At 42.0% G+C, this 19,693-nt stretch overlaps 2 protein-coding genes across 2 annotated transcripts; one reads left to right on the plus strand and one right to left on the minus strand.

Annotated features, from left to right (window-relative positions):
• Nucleotides 1-4,682: 4,682 nt before the first annotated feature.
• LOC121305692 (transcription factor HES-7-like) lies at nucleotides 4,683-6,538 on the minus strand. The gene is made up of 3 exons (XM_041237385.1): nucleotides 6,392-6,538; nucleotides 6,184-6,279; nucleotides 4,683-5,390 (listed from the first exon to the last, which is right to left on the minus strand). Exons 1-3 carry the CDS (start codon nucleotides 6,458-6,460, stop codon nucleotides 4,797-4,799), a joined length of 759 nt encoding a protein of 252 aa, XP_041093319.1. The 5' UTR covers nucleotides 6,461-6,538; the 3' UTR covers nucleotides 4,683-4,796.
• Nucleotides 6,539-14,357: 7,819 nt separating this feature from the next.
• LOC121305668 (transcription factor HES-7-like) lies at nucleotides 14,358-15,790 on the plus strand. The gene is made up of 3 exons (XM_041237362.1): nucleotides 14,358-14,396; nucleotides 14,598-14,747; nucleotides 15,132-15,790. The coding sequence occupies exons 1-3, from the start codon at nucleotides 14,358-14,360 to the stop codon at nucleotides 15,723-15,725; spliced, it is 783 nt and encodes a 260-aa protein (XP_041093296.1). The 3' UTR covers nucleotides 15,726-15,790.
• The last annotated feature ends 3,903 nt before the right edge of the window (nucleotides 15,791-19,693 follow it).

The raw sequence follows: 19,693 nt of genomic DNA on the forward strand, positions 1-19,693 counted from the left end.
ATAACAAGGGAACATTATTCAGCAGCTTTCACTGGACTCTATGAAGCTGAGGGAGTTCATTCTATATAGAGGGGGTGCAATTCAATATGTTAACAAGGGAACATTATTCAGCAGCTTTCACTGGACTCTATGAAGCTGAGGGCGTTCATTCTATACAGAGGGGGTGCAATTCAATATGTTAACAAGGGAACATTATTCAGCAGCTTTCACTGGACTCTATGAAGCTGAGGGAGTTCATTCTATATAGAGGGGGTGCAATTCAATATGTTAACAAGGGAACATTATTCAGCAGCTTTCACTGGACTCTATGAAGCTGAGGGAGTTCATTCTATATAGAGGGGGGTGGAAAATTCAATATGTTAACAAGGGAACATTATTCAGCAGCTTTCACTGGACTCTATGAAGCTGAGGGAGTTCATTCTATATAGAGGGGGTGCAATTCAATATGTTAACAAGGGAACATTATTCAGCAGCTTTCACTGGACTCTATGAAGCTGAGGGAGTTCATTCTATATAGAGGGGGTGCAATTCAATATGTTAACAAGGGAACATTATTCAGCAGCTTTCACTGGACTCTATGAAGCTGAGGGAGTTCATTCTATATAGAGGGGGTGCAATTCAATCTGTTAACAAGGGAATATTTTTCAGCAGCTTTCACTGGACTCTATGAAGCACAATTAGTTCATTCTTTAGGGTGATGCAAAACTCCCCCCCCCCCCCCCCCCCCCCCCCCACAGGAGTGCCTATCGTTTCTATATCACTGATTGCTGCCTGTCGTTTTTAATTTGCTATATACAGGCGTGTGTAAATGGTACGATTCGGCAGGGTTAAGGTGTTCCATGCATTTGCAACCGCCCCGCCCGCTGTGGCTCAGGACCCGACCTGCCCACGTCAGCCTGGGAAAGTTCGAGCGTCCCTTCGTCACCTATCCTGTCTTTATGACGTGTCAGCGGCGGCTCCTTTTGAAGTGCGCGCATTGTGTCGCTTTGAATGGTGACAGCCAGCGCGGGTAAGGTGTGCGCCCCGGCTGGCGTGGGGTTCAACGCGTAATGAATTAACAGCCCTGATAAAATAACACGCAGCCGCGAACTGCACGCCGCGCTCCCACGCCGACACTCGCACACTCCGACAGAAACACTGGGGGAGAGTTAGCGACGAATCGCAAGCTGTATTCTCTGCAGACCATTGTATGTTTTTAAACGCCAATTAAAATTCAAACGAAAAGTTTTTAAAAAGCGTCGCAAGCCAGGGGAAGAGATTTAAAATCCTTTAAAATAAGATTCATGGGTGTTTGTTGTTCCTGGTTTGCCATTATTATTATTATTATTATATTATTTTATAACTAATTCATAATAATATAGATTATTATTATTATTAATAATAATAATAATAAAATAATAATAATAATAATAATAATAATAATAATAATTCGTGCTCATGGCAAAAAAAAAAAAAAAAAAAAAAAAAAAAAAAATTGCTAAATGAGGATTAAAACAATAATATTGTTTATTGTAGATAATGTTTTTGTATTAATGTCTATGTATTAATATGTAAATTACATTTTTTAATAATTGTATCGAAGCATTATGAAATGCATTATCAATCAATCAATCAATCCTTTATTTTCTGTAGCGCCTCTCATAGTGGACCACCATCACAAAAGCGCTTTGCAAGGTAGTGAGGATCAATGCATAATGCATTAAATACAGTGAAATACAGGGCAGAGCGCATTCAATACAAACAGCATATAACACAATGCAGATACATTAAATACAGTGAAATACAGGGCAGAGCGCATTCAATACAAACAGCATATAACTAATGCAGATACATTAAATACAGTGAAATACAGGGCAGAGCGCATTCAATACAAACAGCATATAACACAATGCAGATACATTAAATACAGTGAAATACAGGGCAGAGCACATTCAATACAAACAGCTTATAACACAATGCAGATAAATACATTAAATACAGTGAAATACAGGGCAAGCACATTCAATACAAACAGCATATAACACAATGCAGATACATTAAATACAGTGAAATACAGGGCAGAGCACACTCAATACAAACAGCATATAACACAATGCCGATACATGAAATACAGTGAAATACAGGGCAGAGCGCATTCAATACAAACAGCATATAACATGCAGATACATTAAATACAGTGAAATACAGGGCATAGCGCATTAAATACAAACAGCACATAACACAATGCAGATACATTAAATACAGTGAAATACAGGGCACAGCGCATTCAATACAAACAGCATATAACACAATGCAGATACATTAAATACAGTGAAATACAGGGCAGAGCGCATTCAATACAAAAAGCAATAACACAATGCATAATACATTAAATACAGTGAAATACAGGGCAGAGCGCATTCAATACAAACAGCATATAACACAATGCAGATACATTAAATACAGTGAAATACAGGGCAGAGCGCATTCAATACAAACAGCATATAACACAATGCAGTTCTATACATTAAATACAGTGAAATACAGGGCAGAGCACATTCAATACAAACAGCATATAACACAATGCAGATACATTAAATACAGTGAAATACAGGGCAGAGCGCATTCAATACAAACAGCATATAACACAATGCAGATACATTAAATACAGTGAAATACAGGGCAGAGCGCATTCAATACAAACAGCATATAACACAATGCAGATGCATTAAATAAAGGCATTGCATTAAATACAAGGCTAGGATGTGAATTCTAGACACTGTGGATGCGTGTGTCATACAGAATCACACGAATAAGATGAAGTGAGAAACCTGAAATAGCACATTTAGACAACAGCTAGCAACAGAAATCAGACTTGAAGAGCACGGAGAGCAAGAGAGAACAGGCGGGTCTGGAGAGCTGAGTTGAAGGGACGTTCCAGGTAGAAATATCCCATCCTGTCCCGTAGAATAAAGATCAAATGGGGCCGAGCCCCGAGGTGACTACAAATGAGATTTTAATGCAGAGAAAAAACAAAAATCCTCGAGAAGTGTAAGTGTGGGAGCCGCTTTGGGTCTGCTTTCTCCTGGGAAAGCCCACAGGTCACACACACCTCTCTCTCTCCCCCCACATCTCCCTTCACCTCCACATCTCTCTCACCACCTCTCTCTCTCTCTCTCCCCCCACTTCTATCCCTGTCCCATCTGTCTCCCCCTCCTCTCTCCCTCTCTCCCTCTCTCCACACCTCTCCTCGCTTTTATTACATATAACCCTATCGCTCTATCGCGCACAACACCTCCGCACGCTTCTCATGCGCTATTTCCCGGACAGAGTGGGGTGCTAACGGAGACAGAGGAACGCGTGTCTGAGTGACAGGGCGTCGCCTGATCTGATCGGCGCTCATTTCGCATCAAACAAGCCGCGGGAGGCGAAACAGCTCGTGTCCTCACCGCACAACCCCCCCCCCCCGCACACACATACACTTTCAATTTAAACAATGCACTGTAAACAGATACAATATAGGACACTTTCGTTGCAGCACTACATGTTAGCGCAGAGATGTCGTCTTTGTTTTCTGAATTGACTCGGGGCTCAGGGGCACGCGTGTAGGATCTCTTTGCATTACAATGCTGTGCCGTTTGTTTCTCTTCAATGGGAATCTCAGGATTGTTTTATTCCTGAATGTAAAACTTGTTTGCAGTCGCCGCGGTGCCCTTTCATCTTTATAGCAATGCACCTTTTTAGATGAAAAATCCCATTACTAAATAAAACACACAAACACAAACCGATAGACTTTTGATGCCACGGTAACCACACGCACTTATTTATATAAGGAATATATATGATATATATATATAGTTATATATATATATATATAATATATATATATATATATATATATATATATATATAGTATATTTATATATTAGTGCTCTCTCTTTGAAGTTCCGACCCCGCGGGTCATCTTTGATCTCCGGAACGTGCTCATCAAATGCGAGACATCTGGAAGTGACACGGCTCGTGCCCACGCCTTGGCTTCCTGCAGCTGACAAGACGAGTGTAAACAAACAAACACACCCGGAGAGAGGAAGCAGCGGACAGGGAGAGAGATACAGAAATACAGACAGATAGATAGACAGATAGATAGGAGATAGATGGATAGACAAAGGCAGATCGATGGAAGCGATAGATTTCGAAACAAAAATCAACTCTAGTTTTGATATTTTTTTTATAAAGATTTTTATTCAAAAATATATGTATATCCCTTGAAATATATAAAATATCAATAAATATTTGCGCTGAATGAAATGTGCATAGACAGATATAGATATATACATGTATACACACACACACAAACTACATTGCACTATTGCACTGCGTTTCAATGCTGTTCACAAATCGTAATGTACGTTTCTATTCACAATTCAATTTGATGTTGTATACAACTATTCCCTCTCGGCATTCTCCGCTATACAAAATACACAGTTGCACCTATTTAGAAAAATATAATAACAATACAGAAATGATTCATTTACCCCCCCCAAGAGATCTGGAACTCGTGGGGTTAGATCGTGGCACAATGCATGAGAATATATGAAAGTTTATAAACGAGAGGAGGCCATTCAGCCCATCTTGCTCGTTTGGTCGTAAGCAGCTTATTGATCCCAGAATCTCACCAAGCAGCTTCTCGAAGGATCCCGGGGTGTCGGCTTCAACAGCATTACTGGGGAGTTGGTTCCAGACCCTCACGCAACAAGGCATTTCATTAAGAAGTGGTTACATATGAATATATAGTATAGGGACAATATGCGTCAGTTCTATGGCCAGGGTCGCCACAATGCGTTGGGGTAGCTGTGGCCGATTTTGGAGATTATAGGCGGGCAGGAGGCCGCGTTGGGGTGCCTGAAAGCCAGCGCTGCTCTGTCTCCACTGCGTGGGCGTGTGGATCCGTTTCTGCGCTGTTTTTGCAGGGGAGAGGAAGCGGCAGGGGTCAGGGAGACACCGGTAGTGCCCCAGCCGGTCACCAAGCGCTGCAGTCTGCATGCGGACGGCTCAGCCGCCGCTGCGGTCTCCATCGGAGATGAGTTGTGGTAAAGCTGCCCAGACTGACCCGCCTGGGTGTGGTACATCATATACTGGGAGAAACTGTTTGCCAGTGTCGGTGCCGTGCAGCGCTGGGTCTCGGTGCGCGTTTCTGATGCTTTGCTGCAAGATTGCTGCAGGAAACTGGCCGCCCGAGCGAGGCAGTCTTGGAAGCCGTCATGGTAACCGCGTTGGGATTCGGAGGCGTCCTTAGCAACCAGACCCAGCCGCTGGCACTGCTGCGCGCAGTCGCAGTCCCGTTCTCTCCGCAGAAACTCCACCGCGCTTTCCAGAATCTCCGCTTTCTCTACTTTGGGGTTTCTTAATTTCTGTCGGCAGAAGAAAAAAGAGGAGAGACCCTGGTGAGGTTAACTCGCAGAAACCTCTTGAAAAAAACTTTGAAAGAAGCCGCCTGTTATTTATACACACTCAAATGCAAAATGCAAAAACATTATTCTAGCAAACAGTTTATTATTTTATATAACAGAATGAAGTAATGCATTTCCTTTCTGTAGCTGTGTTTACAAGATTTTTTTTTTTCTTTTTTATCTATATGATATATATCTATTATATACTATATATTATCAATATATATATATATATATATATAATATATATATATATATATATATTATATTATATATCGGCGTCACGAATAGCTGTCTGTCTGTCTATCAAACGTGCCTGTCTGTCATATCATTTAATTATTGATTGGACAGACGCCTGCTTTATCCCAGGAGACTCACACAGGCGACTCACAGGACAGCGCAGGGTTACCGTGCAAGCTTCATATTGAAACACTGTGGCGTTTGATTGGCTTCATGGTTTATAAAAACGGGCTGTTTAAAACGAGGAACGCCTTGCATCGGACAGGCAACGGAGCTAAGAAGAAAACATCGTCATTATGTACTGTATTTTTCCTTCTTATTTGAATTTGCTCTGATTTATTATTGACTTCATTATATTTTATAAAACTCCTCTTATCTGTAATGTGATATTTTGTAACGATTGTAAGTAATCTAGATAAGGGCGTCTGGTTAGTGAAATAATAATAATAATAATAATAATAATAATAATAAATAATAATAATAATAATAAATAATAATAATATAATACACTTACCTTTATCTGCGCGTTTTCCAGCAGCAATATTCTCAAAGACTCCAGGCTGTGATTTATCCTCTCCCTCCTCCGTTTCTCAAGCAGCGGTTTTAGTAGCTGGAGAAGAAAATACAAGCAGAAAAAAATGATTAAATATCTAATGATTAAATATCTCTTCAGAGATTTTAAAGAGATTTTTTTTTTTTTTTTTAAACAGAATTCAATTTACCTTTTTGTTCTGCTTCCGCTCCTCGATCTCGGCAACTCCTGTTAATTTCATATTCCCGGTCAATTTCATAATCAATTCGGTCAGGTACTATCAGTTATCAATGTATCTTTTAAAGAACTTATCAGTTCTTTATCAATGAATGTTCTTTTGGAGCGCAGACTCACAATTTATAGAGAGCGGTGAGTCCCCGCCCCTTTCCCCCGCTGGACTACCCCGCCCCTCTAGCTATGTATGGCTACTGTAGCTCTGTAACCACGCCCCGCCTCTATATTGTAGATCTGTAACCACGCCCCGGCTCTATATTGTAGCTCTGTAACCACGCCCCGCCTCTATATTGTAGCTCTGTAACCACGCCCCCCTTCTATATTGTAGATCTGTAACCACGCCCCGCCTCTATATTGTAGCTCTGTAACCACGCCCCGCCTCTATATTGTAGATCTGTAACCACGCCCCGCCTCTATATTGTAGCTCTGTAACCACGCCCCGCCTCTCTCGACTGTAGCCCTGTAACCACGCCCCGCCTCTCTCTATACTGTAGCTCTATAACCACGCCCCGCCTCTCTCTATACTGTAGCTCTATAACCACGCCCCGCCTCTCTCTATACTGTAGCCCTGTAACCACGCCCCGCCTCTCTCTATACTGTAGCTCTATAACCATACCCCGCCTCTCTCTATACTGTAGCTCTATAACCCCGCCCTCCCCGTATGGCTCCCAACTGCACTGCTGGCTGTCAGCCTGGGAAAGTTCGAGCGTCCCTTCGTCACCTATCCTGTCTTTATGACGTGTCAGCGGCGGCTCCTTTTGAAGTGCGCGCATTGTGTCGCTGTGAAGGGTGACAGCCAGCGCGGGTAAGGTGTGCGCCCCGGCTGGCGTGGGGTTCAACGCGTAATGAATTAACAGCCCTGATAAAATAACACGCAGCCGCGAACTGCACGCCGCGCTCCCACGCCGACACTCGCACACTCCGACAGAAACACTGGGGGAGAGTTAGGGACGCTAATACAGAAGACAGCGCAATAAAATCAGAAAGCTGGAATAACACACGTGGCTCCGCTGTACTAGCTGTGAACCCACTCAGACACAGCGTTATTGTTGAAACAACTATATTCTCCAGAACCAAGCAGACCGTACCATTGTATACGAAGCTAACTGCTTTCATAACGCGTGCAGTGCTGTGCGTGTATACAACTGGACAAGGTATAGGCGCTCCCAGGCGTAATTTTGGTATTATTATCTGCTTTACACATTTGCAATGACCCTGGACTGTGGTTTCACAATGCTATTATATTGTGTGTCTGTGTGTGTGTGCAGGGCTGATAACCTGATAAATATATTAATAGAAACACTAGGATCAATTAAAACGAATTCAGACTAAAGTTCTTTCTTTGTTTCTTTGTTTCTTTCAGTTTGTGTGTGTGTGTGTGTGTGTGTGTGTGTGTGTGTGTGTGTGTGTGTGTGTGTGTATTGCTTGGGTGTTACAGCCTATAATAGGCGATCTTGCCGGCAATAAAGGACTAATCCATTCAAATGAGTTGAAATCCGATTTATGACAACAACAAAAATAAAGAAAGAGAATTGAAAGTGTCGTGATTAAAAAGAAGAGAAAGAAGAAAGGCCGGTTTGAAGAAATCTAATGAATCTGCTTAAACGGATCAGCGCTCTCTAAGCCGGATAGGAGCGACTACGATGAATAGCCCAACGCGACGATCACAATCCAGGGCTTCCGCGCACCTTTGAACAGCATAGTGCCTTTGAAAGAGAGGAGCGCCTTTTCATTAACCCATTAATCCCTCTGAACACCCTATCGAGGACAACACAGTGAAGTAAGCAATTGGTATCAAGGCACAGAAGGTTAAAAGCAGGGCCTCGTAACAATGAGCACAGAGAGGTGTGGTAAAGCATAGGGAAGCATTGTAAAGCACAGAGAGGTAAAGCATAGGGAAGCATTGTAACGCACAGAGAGGTGTGGTAAAGCATAGGGAAGCATTGTAAAGCACAGAGAGGTCTGGTAAAGCATAGGGAAGCATTGTAAAGCACAGAGAGGTCTGGTAAAGCATAGGGAAGCATTGTAAAGCACAGAGAGGTTGATAGGAAAGCACATGGAAGAATTGTAAAGCACAGAGAGGTGTTGTAAAGCATAGGGAAGCATTGTAAAGCACAGAGAGGTCTGGTAAAGCAAAGGGAAGCATTGCAAAGCACAGAGAGGTATGGTAAAGGTAAAGCATTGTAAAGGAGAGCAAAGCATGTAAAGCACAGATAGAGGGTAAAGCATTTGGAAGCATTGTAAAGCATAAGAGGGTCTGGTAAAGCATTGTTTAAAGAACAGAGAGGTCCATGGTAAACTGTAAAGCACAGAGGGGTCTGGTAAAGCAAATAAAAAACAAACCATGGTAAACTAACACTTATAAAAAGTCCCCGAGCTTTGGGGGGAGTTGTGAAGCGGGGGGGGCGGCTCGTGCGCAACACATTACTCTCGCGCTTATAGCCATCTCCCATCTGCGGGACACAAACACAAACGACGAGGTGTGGAAATAACTGGAATGTCTTCCAAAACGAAGAGTGTGATTCTCACCAGGCGAGGTGAGTCCGCAGCGATTGACACGGGGCTGCGGCACGGCAATGCAAACGCGTCTGAGTACTGCCTGAGATATCAAACCCTCACGCAATACCCTATAATCGGCCTGCAGGGTTTATTACACACGCGTGCGTCCAAAATACCAACCCTCTTTCCGCGCCAATGTACACAACGGCATCGTTATATAGGCTATGTTGTAGATATAAGGACCTTAACATCACGATAAAAACATAAAACACACGCAGCATGAACTTGAAAAGAGGCTACATAAGATGGAGGTGGCAAAGTGATTTCTAAAAAAGCTGGCTTGGGTCACAGTGAGTATACAGCTTTCAAAGGGAGATGAACGAGTCTTGCGTTCACTTGTAGACCCTTTAAAATATAAATCAAGTGACGTGGTTTCATTAGTCGGGCTTTAAAAAAAAAATGCTTTTGAAAATCAAGCTGACGATGACAGGTTCTGCATCAGGATTTTTTTTTTTGCAGAGTTTATAACATGGAGAGAATTAAAAGTTTCCCAGAAACCAAAACGCGCTTTTATTATTAATTCATGTTTTTTTTTTTTTTTGCAATTACGTGATACGTTATATGAGAGCTCACACACACACACACACACACACACACACACACACACACACACACACACACACACACACACAACACAAACACACCTGACACACACTACGATAATTAGATAGGAGCTCGATAGATAGACAGGACAGGCAGATAGTCGCTAGATTGTAGACAGATAGATAGATAGACAGACAGACAGATACACAGATACACATACGTAGATACTGATAGATAGCTACTGATAGATAGATAGATAGATAGATAGATAGATAGATAGATAGATAGATAGACAGACAGAAAGATATGATAGATAGATAGCTCGATAGACAGATAGATACGATCGATAGAATATAGGTAGATAGAATGCGATAGATAGATCTAGACTAGATAGTAGATAGATAGATAGATAGATAGATAGATAGATAGATAGATAGATAGATAGATAGATAGATAGACCCAGCTAGGGAGTTGCATATTAAGAGCTGGTGTTTTGCATTCCAATGCAGTTTTTAATTGCGTTTGAAGTCAGGTTTGTAATTGCGGGGGCAGGAGAGCGCGCTGCCTCACCAGCTGCTCCTGGTTACATTCCAATAGGGTCACCGCCCCGCGCGCTGCGCTCCCGCGGTGCAGAACTGCTGTCATGGTACATTTCCAAATAGGTGTCACCGCCCCGCGCAGTGCGCTCAGCGGTCGCAGAACACTGCACGCATGCCAATGGAACAAGGAAAAGAAGGGGGGGGGGGGGGGGGGGCGGGGGGGGGGGGGGGGTGGGCGGGGGGGTGGGGGCGGGGTTACTCAGTGAACCGAACTTGGCCTTGGGAAGCCTCTTTTTTTCCCCCCTTTAGTTCAATAAACTCAAGCGTTCAATTAAACCAATCGCTCCCCCCCCCCCCCCCCCCCCCCTCCCCCCCCCCCCCCCCCCCCCCCCCCCCCCTCCCCCCTGAGCAAACGGCAGTAACCGTTCGGATTGCCCCATTGCTTCGCTGTCTATCCCTTTCACGGGAAAGATCGTTTCTTAATGCCTCGCTAATCCCTTTAACCCGATTTTAAACGCTGCTTAACCCCTTAAACCGCAATCAAAGAGCCGGATTACAACGAGGCGGTCACGCTGCTCGCTTTAATCAAACGTTTTATTAAACAGAGATTTTTAACATTCATGATAAATCACAAGATGCATTGCACCCAGATTTAAGCTAATAATAATAATACTTAAGCACATAAACATCACATTACAATAAATACAACAAGATCAATAGATCAGTTTATGTTAACCAAAATCCCGTGTACTGTATTATAATCATAAATATAGCAACTAACAAATAATACTGTTGTCAGCCTAATAAATAGAACTCCAATCCATTCCCTTAATAAATACCCACCATAAATACCCGCTAACCCTGCTCCTAGAATCTATACCTCCGCGGATCCTGTTTCAAAATCTCCTTTTAAAACGCTTTTCTTCGAAATATATATATTCCCCATACATGCATGCTATATGAGAACATTAAGAACCATTCTATATATCTATCCCATACTGCCATGCTATATGAGAACATTCTAAAAATCTACCTATATCTATCTATCTATCTATCTATCTATCTATATATATATATATCTATATATATATATATATATATATATAGTTATATATATATATATATATATATATATATTATATATAAAACTGTAAGTTCAAAGGTAACAAAGAAATACATGATAAAAATGAACAAGAAAAAAGAGAACCGTCCTAATATACAGCGATCATTAAAAACAAACAACAGCAACGCAAAAATAAAAACATAAACACTGCACTGGACTACGATTGATTATATAATAATAATAATAATAATAATAATAATAATAATAATAATAATATAATAAATAATTAATAAGATCTTGAGGCGCTGTACAAAACAATGTTAATTAATTTTTGTTTTTTGTTTTAAATCTATAAATGCATGAATAAATTAAACGAAAAAAAGTATGAAAATAAAAAATAATCATATATAAGGACAGTATATATATATATATATATATATATATATATATATATATATATATATATTATATATATAATATATAAATGCAACATCGCAGGACGAACAGTAAAGAAAGAATTTCGAAAAAAATAATAACAAATGCGTTTTGATTTTTTTTTAATGGATATTATGTATTTGCAAAACTTCCATGAATAAAAAAACAAAAGTTCCAAAGACGAAAGAAGCAAGGGAGCATCTGAAAAAGGGCGGTTGTGAGTTCCAAAGAAAAGAAGCAGCGCATCTGAAACTACCCCCCCCCCCCCCCCCCCCCCCCCATCATCAGTGCTTTAAGATTATAAACACAGTATATAATTACGTTTGAGAGCGAGTTCGATTATATATTATAAGCGCATTGCAGTGACGCGCTTGCGCAGTGGCGTTGATCGAGCACTTTGGAAAGCGCCGGTTAAAAACGCTATTCCCTACGATTTCCACCTGGAGAGAGGTCTGTGTGATTGTTATTATATAGCGTGGCTGTTAGAGAGAGGCGAGAGCGTGTAATCGCTGCCCTTCAGACACACGCCCGCCCACTCGTGTCACTTTCTCCAGTGGTGGCACCTCTCGGTGTAGCTCCCCACGCGCACGCGGGTGATACCGAAGCAAACTCCTGTTGTGATTGGATAGCGAGACTCTGCACTTAAATGAGTTGGCACACTCTTGCGTTTGTAATAATGCGTTGCTTTCATTCCCACTGTAACAATTCCCATGCTGATAGAGTCAACTATACCAGAATCTTAAAGGTGTTCCTACCGTTTGTACAACAGGGAGTTTTTGCTGCATGCAATGGCATTTTAAAATGCAGAATTCATCTGTTCTGCAATTTTTTCCCCCCATAGCTCCATACGTGGAGAGAAATGCCACCCGTGCTCTATGTGCATGTGAGTCTACGCAGATAACTCCTCCCTCGCTTGACAGCACAGATACAGTAGATTCCAAAGACTGGTTGCACTGCTTAAATCAGTGTGTGTGTGTGTGTGTGTGTGTGTGTGTGTGTGTGTGTGTGTGTGTGTGTGTGTGTGTGTGTGTGTGTGTGTGTGGTGTGTGTGTGTGTGTGTGCAGTGTGTGTTGTGGTGTGCAGGCTTGTAATTGCCAAGGTTGACGAGGGGGCTGGCAACGGGACCATTCGGGTGCGGATGTCGTCGATTTGCTTCTGTAGTTCTCCAAGCAAGCAGAGGAGCGCGGATTTAAACAGGAACAAGGTCCGGGCGGTCGCGTGCATCGAACCCGAGACCCCTTTCACTGCCCCACCCCCGCCTCCCCCCTTAATATTTATCAAAGAGAATTAGTCTGCAGCGCGAAATTGCGTGTGTTTGTGCGTGTTTTTATTATTAATTATTATTATTATTATTATTATTATTATTATTATTATTATTACAGAGCCAAGAAAGCCCGTGTTCCGGTGAAGCCCGTGTTTTGTTTATGCTTTATAATTTTATTTACGTATTTATTGCAAATTATAATTTTTCGTTTAAATACAACACACACACACACACACACACACACACACACACACACACACACACACACATGGATATTCAGTGTGGATGCCGCAGGAGACAGGAACAGAATCAATTATTTGCAAACCAATTGGAAAAATGGACCTAAATAATTTCTTTTGTAACTTTTCCAGCTGGAAGCCTTTCTCGCTGTCTGCAAGTTGCTGTGTTTCGGAATGTAACCCCGGAGGGTGTTTCACTGTTACTGGTGATATTAAAACAAAACAAAACAAAACAAAACAAAACATGAAGAAGCTGCTTTAGAAGCCGTCGGGAACAAAACTCTATTGTATCAATTCGGAAAAACTAAATTAACCAGAGGAAATGAATCTTTTAATCTTGTAACCTGCCTCGCCCCGAGTCCTGAATCGGGTTTAATGAGTTTTTTTTTTATTTTTATCCCCCCCCCCCCTTTGTCAAACACTTAAAACACACACACACACACACACACACACACACACACACACCACACACACACACACACATCGTACTTGTGAGGTCTTCTCATTGACTCTCACTATATTTTTATTTGCTTTTTCTAACTCCAGTCATACAAAACTGCACACAGGTGAAAGTCGACAGCAAACTAAATATGTTAGCACTTAAAAAAAAACAAAAAAAAAAAAAACAGAAACAAAAACATTCAAAAAACTAAAAATATTCCGCTCCTTAAAAAAAGGTTCCATACTTACAAAGTGGAGACATCCCCACAGTGAAGGACTTAAAAAATAATTCTGTGAAGAAATATTGACTTAGATCAAATTACATAAATGCAGCTCGCGTTCTGATATGTTTCAAACGACAGATATGTTTCATACAAAACAGATATGCCTTCTCAATAAATCAATACATAAATCAATCCATAAACCAATCCATAAATCAATAATATAAATTTGTCTGATGGATTTATGTTGCTCTCCAGTGGACTCCCCCCTTTCTTCACGTCTGTACATTGTTTTAAAGTCTATTTACATGTATTTGGCGCTCCCAATACACAAGGCTTATCAATAAACCCGCTTGACAATAACTTTCTAATTGAGAAATGCTAATGATCAAGCTCGTAAAAAAAAAAAAAAACAAACAAAACAAAACAAAAAAAAAAAAAAAAACGTCCAATGTCTTACAAATACCAGCACCTGATTGGATAACAGCTGCCATTCTCCCCGCAGGCACTGTCACCTGAGAGAATGGCGGTGGGCGTGACTGGGCGTGGTCAGTAGAACTTTACACCTGTATAAATACCGCCGGACGAGCGATAGAGATTTAAAATAGAGGAGAGAACATGAAACCAACAGCCGCAGAGACATCGGACTCAAAAAGGGTAAGCGAGCATTGCTTTGAAGCAATTTTACATCTGCGAAATATAAAGCCCTATCATCTTTCTATTATTATTATGAATTTCTTAGCAGGGACTTGCCCAGGGTCACACACACACGCACATACAGGCTGAGCTAAGATTTTAACTTCTTGGTGTACAGCCCCTTTCTCTAGCTGCTGAACCAGCACGGTGCTGCACAAGCAGCGTTTTTTAAAAGCGTGTTGCTGTGCTCACACCTGTCTCCCTCCACCTGCACAGGTTCCGAAGCCGCTGATGGAGAAGAGACGGCGGGACCGCATCAACCGCAGCCTGGAGACTTTACGCGTGCTGCTGCTGCACAGCGCGAAGAACGAGGTCAGTTGTGTTTCTAAATGCTTCAATTCACACACTGACTACAGCCATTGAAACAGATAGCCCGCGCTGCGCGGTTAGAGAAGTTTATATAAAACTCTTTGGTGTGTGTGTCTGCGTGTGTGAGTATATATATATATATATATATATATATATATATATATATATATATATATATATATATATATATATATATATATATATATGTTGATTGAAGAGTAATTGCAATGTCATATATAATCTTTTTTTGTGCGTGCGCAATGCTTTGGTTTTTCTGCATGTGTATATGTATGTATTTTGTCATTGTTTTTTTATTGTATTTTTTATATCAATAAGTATTCTTTCTTTCTTTTTCATTCATTCATTGACGCATTCCTGCCATTCCAGAAACTCAGAAATCCCAAAGTTGAAAAAGCGGAGATTTTGGAAAGCGTGGTCCAGTTTCTCAAAGCCGATTTGGAAGGCGGTGACGTCACCAGACAAAAAAGCCAGCGTCGTGAAAGGGAGGAGGAAGAAGAGATGACGACAACAACCACGAAGCGTGCGTCGCCGTCCCATCAACCGAACTACCGGGACGGGATGATGAAGTGCCTCCTGCGCGTCAGTGACTTCATCAGCGCCAGGAGTAACCAGCTGAGCGGAGCAGCCCTGCAGAACCGGGACCTCCCGCAGCGGTGGCCGGCGTTGAGCGCCAGTCCCCCCTGTCACCTGCTAGGCGAGACCCGGGTTCAAGAAGCAGTGGGTCCGCCCCCTCGCACAGCTTTGCCCCGTGTGGAACTCGTACCCGCGCACTCTCTGACCCTAAGCAGGGAAAGCGCATCGCCTTTCGGACAGACCGCAGGTGTTTGCATGACGTCACAGAACCCGGGTTTCGTCCGGGCGTTCGAGGGCAGCCCCAAATCGGACACTGCGCGCAGAGCGGATCCCGCAGCCACGCACAAGCAAGCGACTACGAGCGGGGTCTGGAGGCCCTGGCCGTAACAGGACGCTTATTGGAACAGACTTATTTAACAAATAACGTCACAAATTGCAATTTGCACCCCCCCCCCCCCCCCCCGCTCCCCCCCACTTGGTTTTGTAAAAGAGAATAAAACAAAAAAAAAAATACAAACTTTCTGTTAAATTTATAAAACAAGAAAGAAGAATTACCTCGAAATATTTAGATAGGACACCGTCTGAGCGGTTTCATCATTTCCCGTCCACAGAAGTCATTTTTATATTAAAAATCGCTGTGCAAAGTGAATATCCTGTATTTTTTATATTAAAAAGATTTGTATTTGGCCGTACTGGGGCTTCATTCTGGAATAAACTCTTTCATAACTGAATGTGTGTGGTGACTGTGTATTATTATTATTATTATTATTATTATTATTATTATTATTATATTATTATTATTATTAGATTTTTTTTAATTCACACACATTTGTTTATAGTGTGTCTGAGTTATTTGTGTATATATTTAGAGTCCCTATTCTGAACTCTATATAAACATATCCCCTCACTCACTCACACTGTGCAGATTCCCTATTCTAAACTCTCTATATAAACATATCCCCTCACTCACTCACACTGTGCAGATTCCCTATTCTAAACTCTCTATATAAACATATCCCCTCACTCACTCACACAGTGCAGATTCCCTATTCTAAACTCTCTATATAAACATATCCCCTCACTCACTCACACTGTGCAGATTCCCTATTCTAAACTCTCTATATAAACATATCCCCTCACTCACTCACACTGTGCAGATTCCCTATTCTAAACTCTCTATATAAACATATCCCCTCACTACTCACACTGTGCAGATTCCCTATTCTAAACTCTCTATATAAACATATCCCCTCACTACTCACACTGTGCAGATTCCCTATTCTAAACTCTCTATATAAACATATCCCCTCACTACTCACACTGTGCAGATTCCCTATTCTAAACTCTCTATATAAACATATCCCCTCACTACTCACACTGTGCAGATTCCCTATTCTAAACTCTCTATATAAACATATCCCCTCACTCACTCACACTGTGCAGATTCCCTATTCTAAACTCTCTATATAAACATATCCCCTCACTCACTCACACTGTGCAGATTCCCTATTCTAAACTCTCTATATAAACATATCCCCTCACTCACTCACACTGTGCAGATTCCCTATTCTAAACTCTCTATATAAACATATCCCCTCACTACTCACACTGTGCAGATTCCCTATTCTAAACTCTCTATATAAACATATCCCCTCACTCACTCACACTGTGCAGATTCCCTATTCTAAACTCTCTATATAAACATATCCCCTCACTCACTCACAGTGCAGATTCCCTATTCTAAACTCTCTATATAAACATATCCCCTCACTCACTCACACTGTGCAGATTCCCTATTCTAAACTCTCTATATAAACATATCCCCTCACTCACTCACACAGTGCAGATTCCCTATTCTAAACTCTCTATATAAACATATCCCCTCACTCACTCACACAGTGCAGATTCCCTATTCTAAACTCTCTATATAAACATATCCCCTCACTCACTCACACTGTGCAGATTCCCTATTCTGAACTCTCTATATAAACATATCCCCTCACTACTCACACTGTGCAGATTCCCTATTCTAAACTCTCTATATAAACATATCCCCTCACTCACTCACACTGTGCAGATTCCCTATTCTAAACTCTCTATATAAACATATCCCCTCACTCACTCACACTGTGCAGATTCCCTATTCTAAACTCTCTATATAAACATATCCCCTCACTACTCACACTGTGCAGATTCCCTATTCTAAACTCTCTATATAAACATATCCCCTCACTACTCACACTGTGCAGATTCCCTATTCTAAACTCTCTATATAAACATATCCCCTCACTACTCACACTGTGCAGATTCCCTATTCTAAACTCTCTATATAAACATATCCCCTCACTACTCACACTGTGCAGATTCCCTATTCTAAACTCTCTATATAAACATATCCCCTCACTACTCACACTGTGCAGATTCCCTATTCTGAACTCTCTATATAAACATATCCCCTCACTACTCACACTGTGCAGATTCCCTATTCTAAACTCTCTATATAAACATATCCCCTCACTCACTCACACTGTGCAGATTCCCTATTCTAAACTCTCTATATAAACATATCCCCTCACTCACTCACACAGTGCAGATTCCCTATTCTAAACTCTCTATATAAATATATCCCCTCACTCACTCACACTGTGCATTGACTCTCACACAGTGCAGATTCCCTATTCTAAACTCTCTATATAAGTATATCCACTCACTCACACACACTGTGCATTGACTCTCACAGTGCAGATTCCCTATTCTAAACTCTCTATATAAATATATCCACTCACTCACTCACACTGTGCATTGACTCTCCCAGTGCAGATTCTCTATTCTAAACTCTCTCTCTCTCTCTCTCTCTCTCTCTCTCTCTCTCTCTCTCTCTCTCTCTCTCTCTCTCTCTCTCTCTCTATCTCTCTCTATATATATATATATATATATATATATATATATATATATATATATATATCCACTCACACAGACTCACTGACAGTGAGCATTGACTCTCACACAATGCAGATTGATGCCTGGGGCATGTTTTATTCCTCCCTGAAACCACGCACGTTATATATTTTTGTTCCCCTCACACTGAGGGATCTTGATCGGCCTCTGCTGGATACCTGGCCGGGTACTCTTTGGTGTAAACGGCGCGCTTTGCACCTTGACCAGGCGAGACCGTAGTGAGAGCCATTATCCGCACAAAACTGGACAATTGAGACTCCAAATCACAGGATTCGCACAGGGGGTGAGAACGAGAATGGATAATAGATCTTTTTTTTTCTTTAAAGTTACGGAAGCGCAACCTCTCAGACTCCAGAGAGTTCACAAAAACTGTTTTTGAAAACAAAATCTACAAATGAAATTAAAAAAAAATTCGTGACCGAAGGGGATGTAGACAGACAAATAAATATATACATTTATAGATAGATAGATTATGTTCAAACACGGTGCGACAAAGGTGGGCACGAAGCTACAGACACCAGCAATAAGGTTGTGTCAGTGTGTGTGCGTGTGTCAGTGTGTGTGTGTGTCAGTGTGTGTGTGCGTGTGTGTGTGTGTGTGTCAGTGTGTGTGTGTGTGTGTGTGCGTGTGTCAGTGTGTGTGTGTGTGTGTCAGTGCGTGTGTCAGTGTGTGTGTGCGTGTGTGTGTGCGTGTGTCTCTCTGTCTATCTCGAGGAATGGAACGGAAGGAAAGGTGATTGGGATTTATTGAATCTCCACACTTGAAGCAAATGCCCCCCTTCATCCTATAAAATCTTTTGTATTTCTGCACACTGATGGCTCTCAATCGCCCGGCCAGCTGGATGCCTGGCCGGGGGCCGCTTTGCACCTTGCCGAGGCGCGACCGTAGTGAGAGCCATTACCCGCACAAATTAGATATTTGACCCCGAACAATGACGGGCTGATGGGCTCGAGTGTGACTGTAATAGCCTCGCAGTTCAAACGGCAAAGGGTCGTTTGAACAGACCAATTAACAGCCTTGTGTCCGAGCCTCCGCGGGCCGTGTGAAACCCGACGTGTATTCTGATATAGAGCTTCGAGCCATGCTCAATGCACGCACTAAACACCCCCAAAATCAATACCGAGGACACTGCAATCTATACAGTCTATACATTCTATACAATCAGCTGCGGCTAAAGACCGCTCCAAACGGGGGGGGGGGCAGGGGTCTCGAGAGCAGGATGGGGCATTGCAGCTGCTCCACGGGGGTCTGCGAGTGAGTGTCCCCTGCACGCGTGGGGTCAGGTTTGGTTTCTTTTTTATTTGGCGGTGTTGTTGTTTTTGATAAAAACTGCTCTGGTGGGGGCGGGTTTGCCTCCTCTTTGATTATGGAAAGCGACACGTCGCTATCTGGCGTCA

This window comes from Polyodon spathula, chromosome 44, assembly GCF_017654505.1.
Source record: "Polyodon spathula isolate WHYD16114869_AA chromosome 44, ASM1765450v1, whole genome shotgun sequence".
In the NCBI taxonomy this organism is placed as follows: Eukaryota; Metazoa; Chordata; class Actinopteri; order Acipenseriformes; family Polyodontidae; genus Polyodon; species Polyodon spathula.

Excerpts from the sequence above, each read along its gene's own strand:
- LOC121305692 (XM_041237385.1), bottom strand. The coding sequence starts at position 6,460 with ATGAAATTGACCGGGAATATGAAATTAACAGGAGTTGCCGAGATCGAG. Across the intron at positions 6,280-6,391 it reads AGCGGAAGCAGAACAAAAAG|CTACTAAAACCGCTGCTTGA; the intron begins GTAAATTGAATT and ends TTTCTTCTCCAG. Across the intron at positions 5,391-6,183 it reads TGGAAAACGCGCAGATAAAG|AAATTAAGAAACCCCAAAGT; the intron begins GTAAGTGTATTA and ends TTCTGCCGACAG.
- LOC121305668 (XM_041237362.1), top strand. The coding sequence starts at position 14,358 with ATGAAACCAACAGCCGCAGAGACATCGGACTCAAAAAGG. Across the intron at positions 14,397-14,597 it reads AGACATCGGACTCAAAAAGG|CGTTTTTTAAAAGCGTGTTG; the intron begins GTAAGCGAGCAT and ends CTGCACAAGCAG. Across the intron at positions 14,748-15,131 it reads TGCACAGCGCGAAGAACGAG|AAACTCAGAAATCCCAAAGT; the intron begins GTCAGTTGTGTT and ends CTGCCATTCCAG.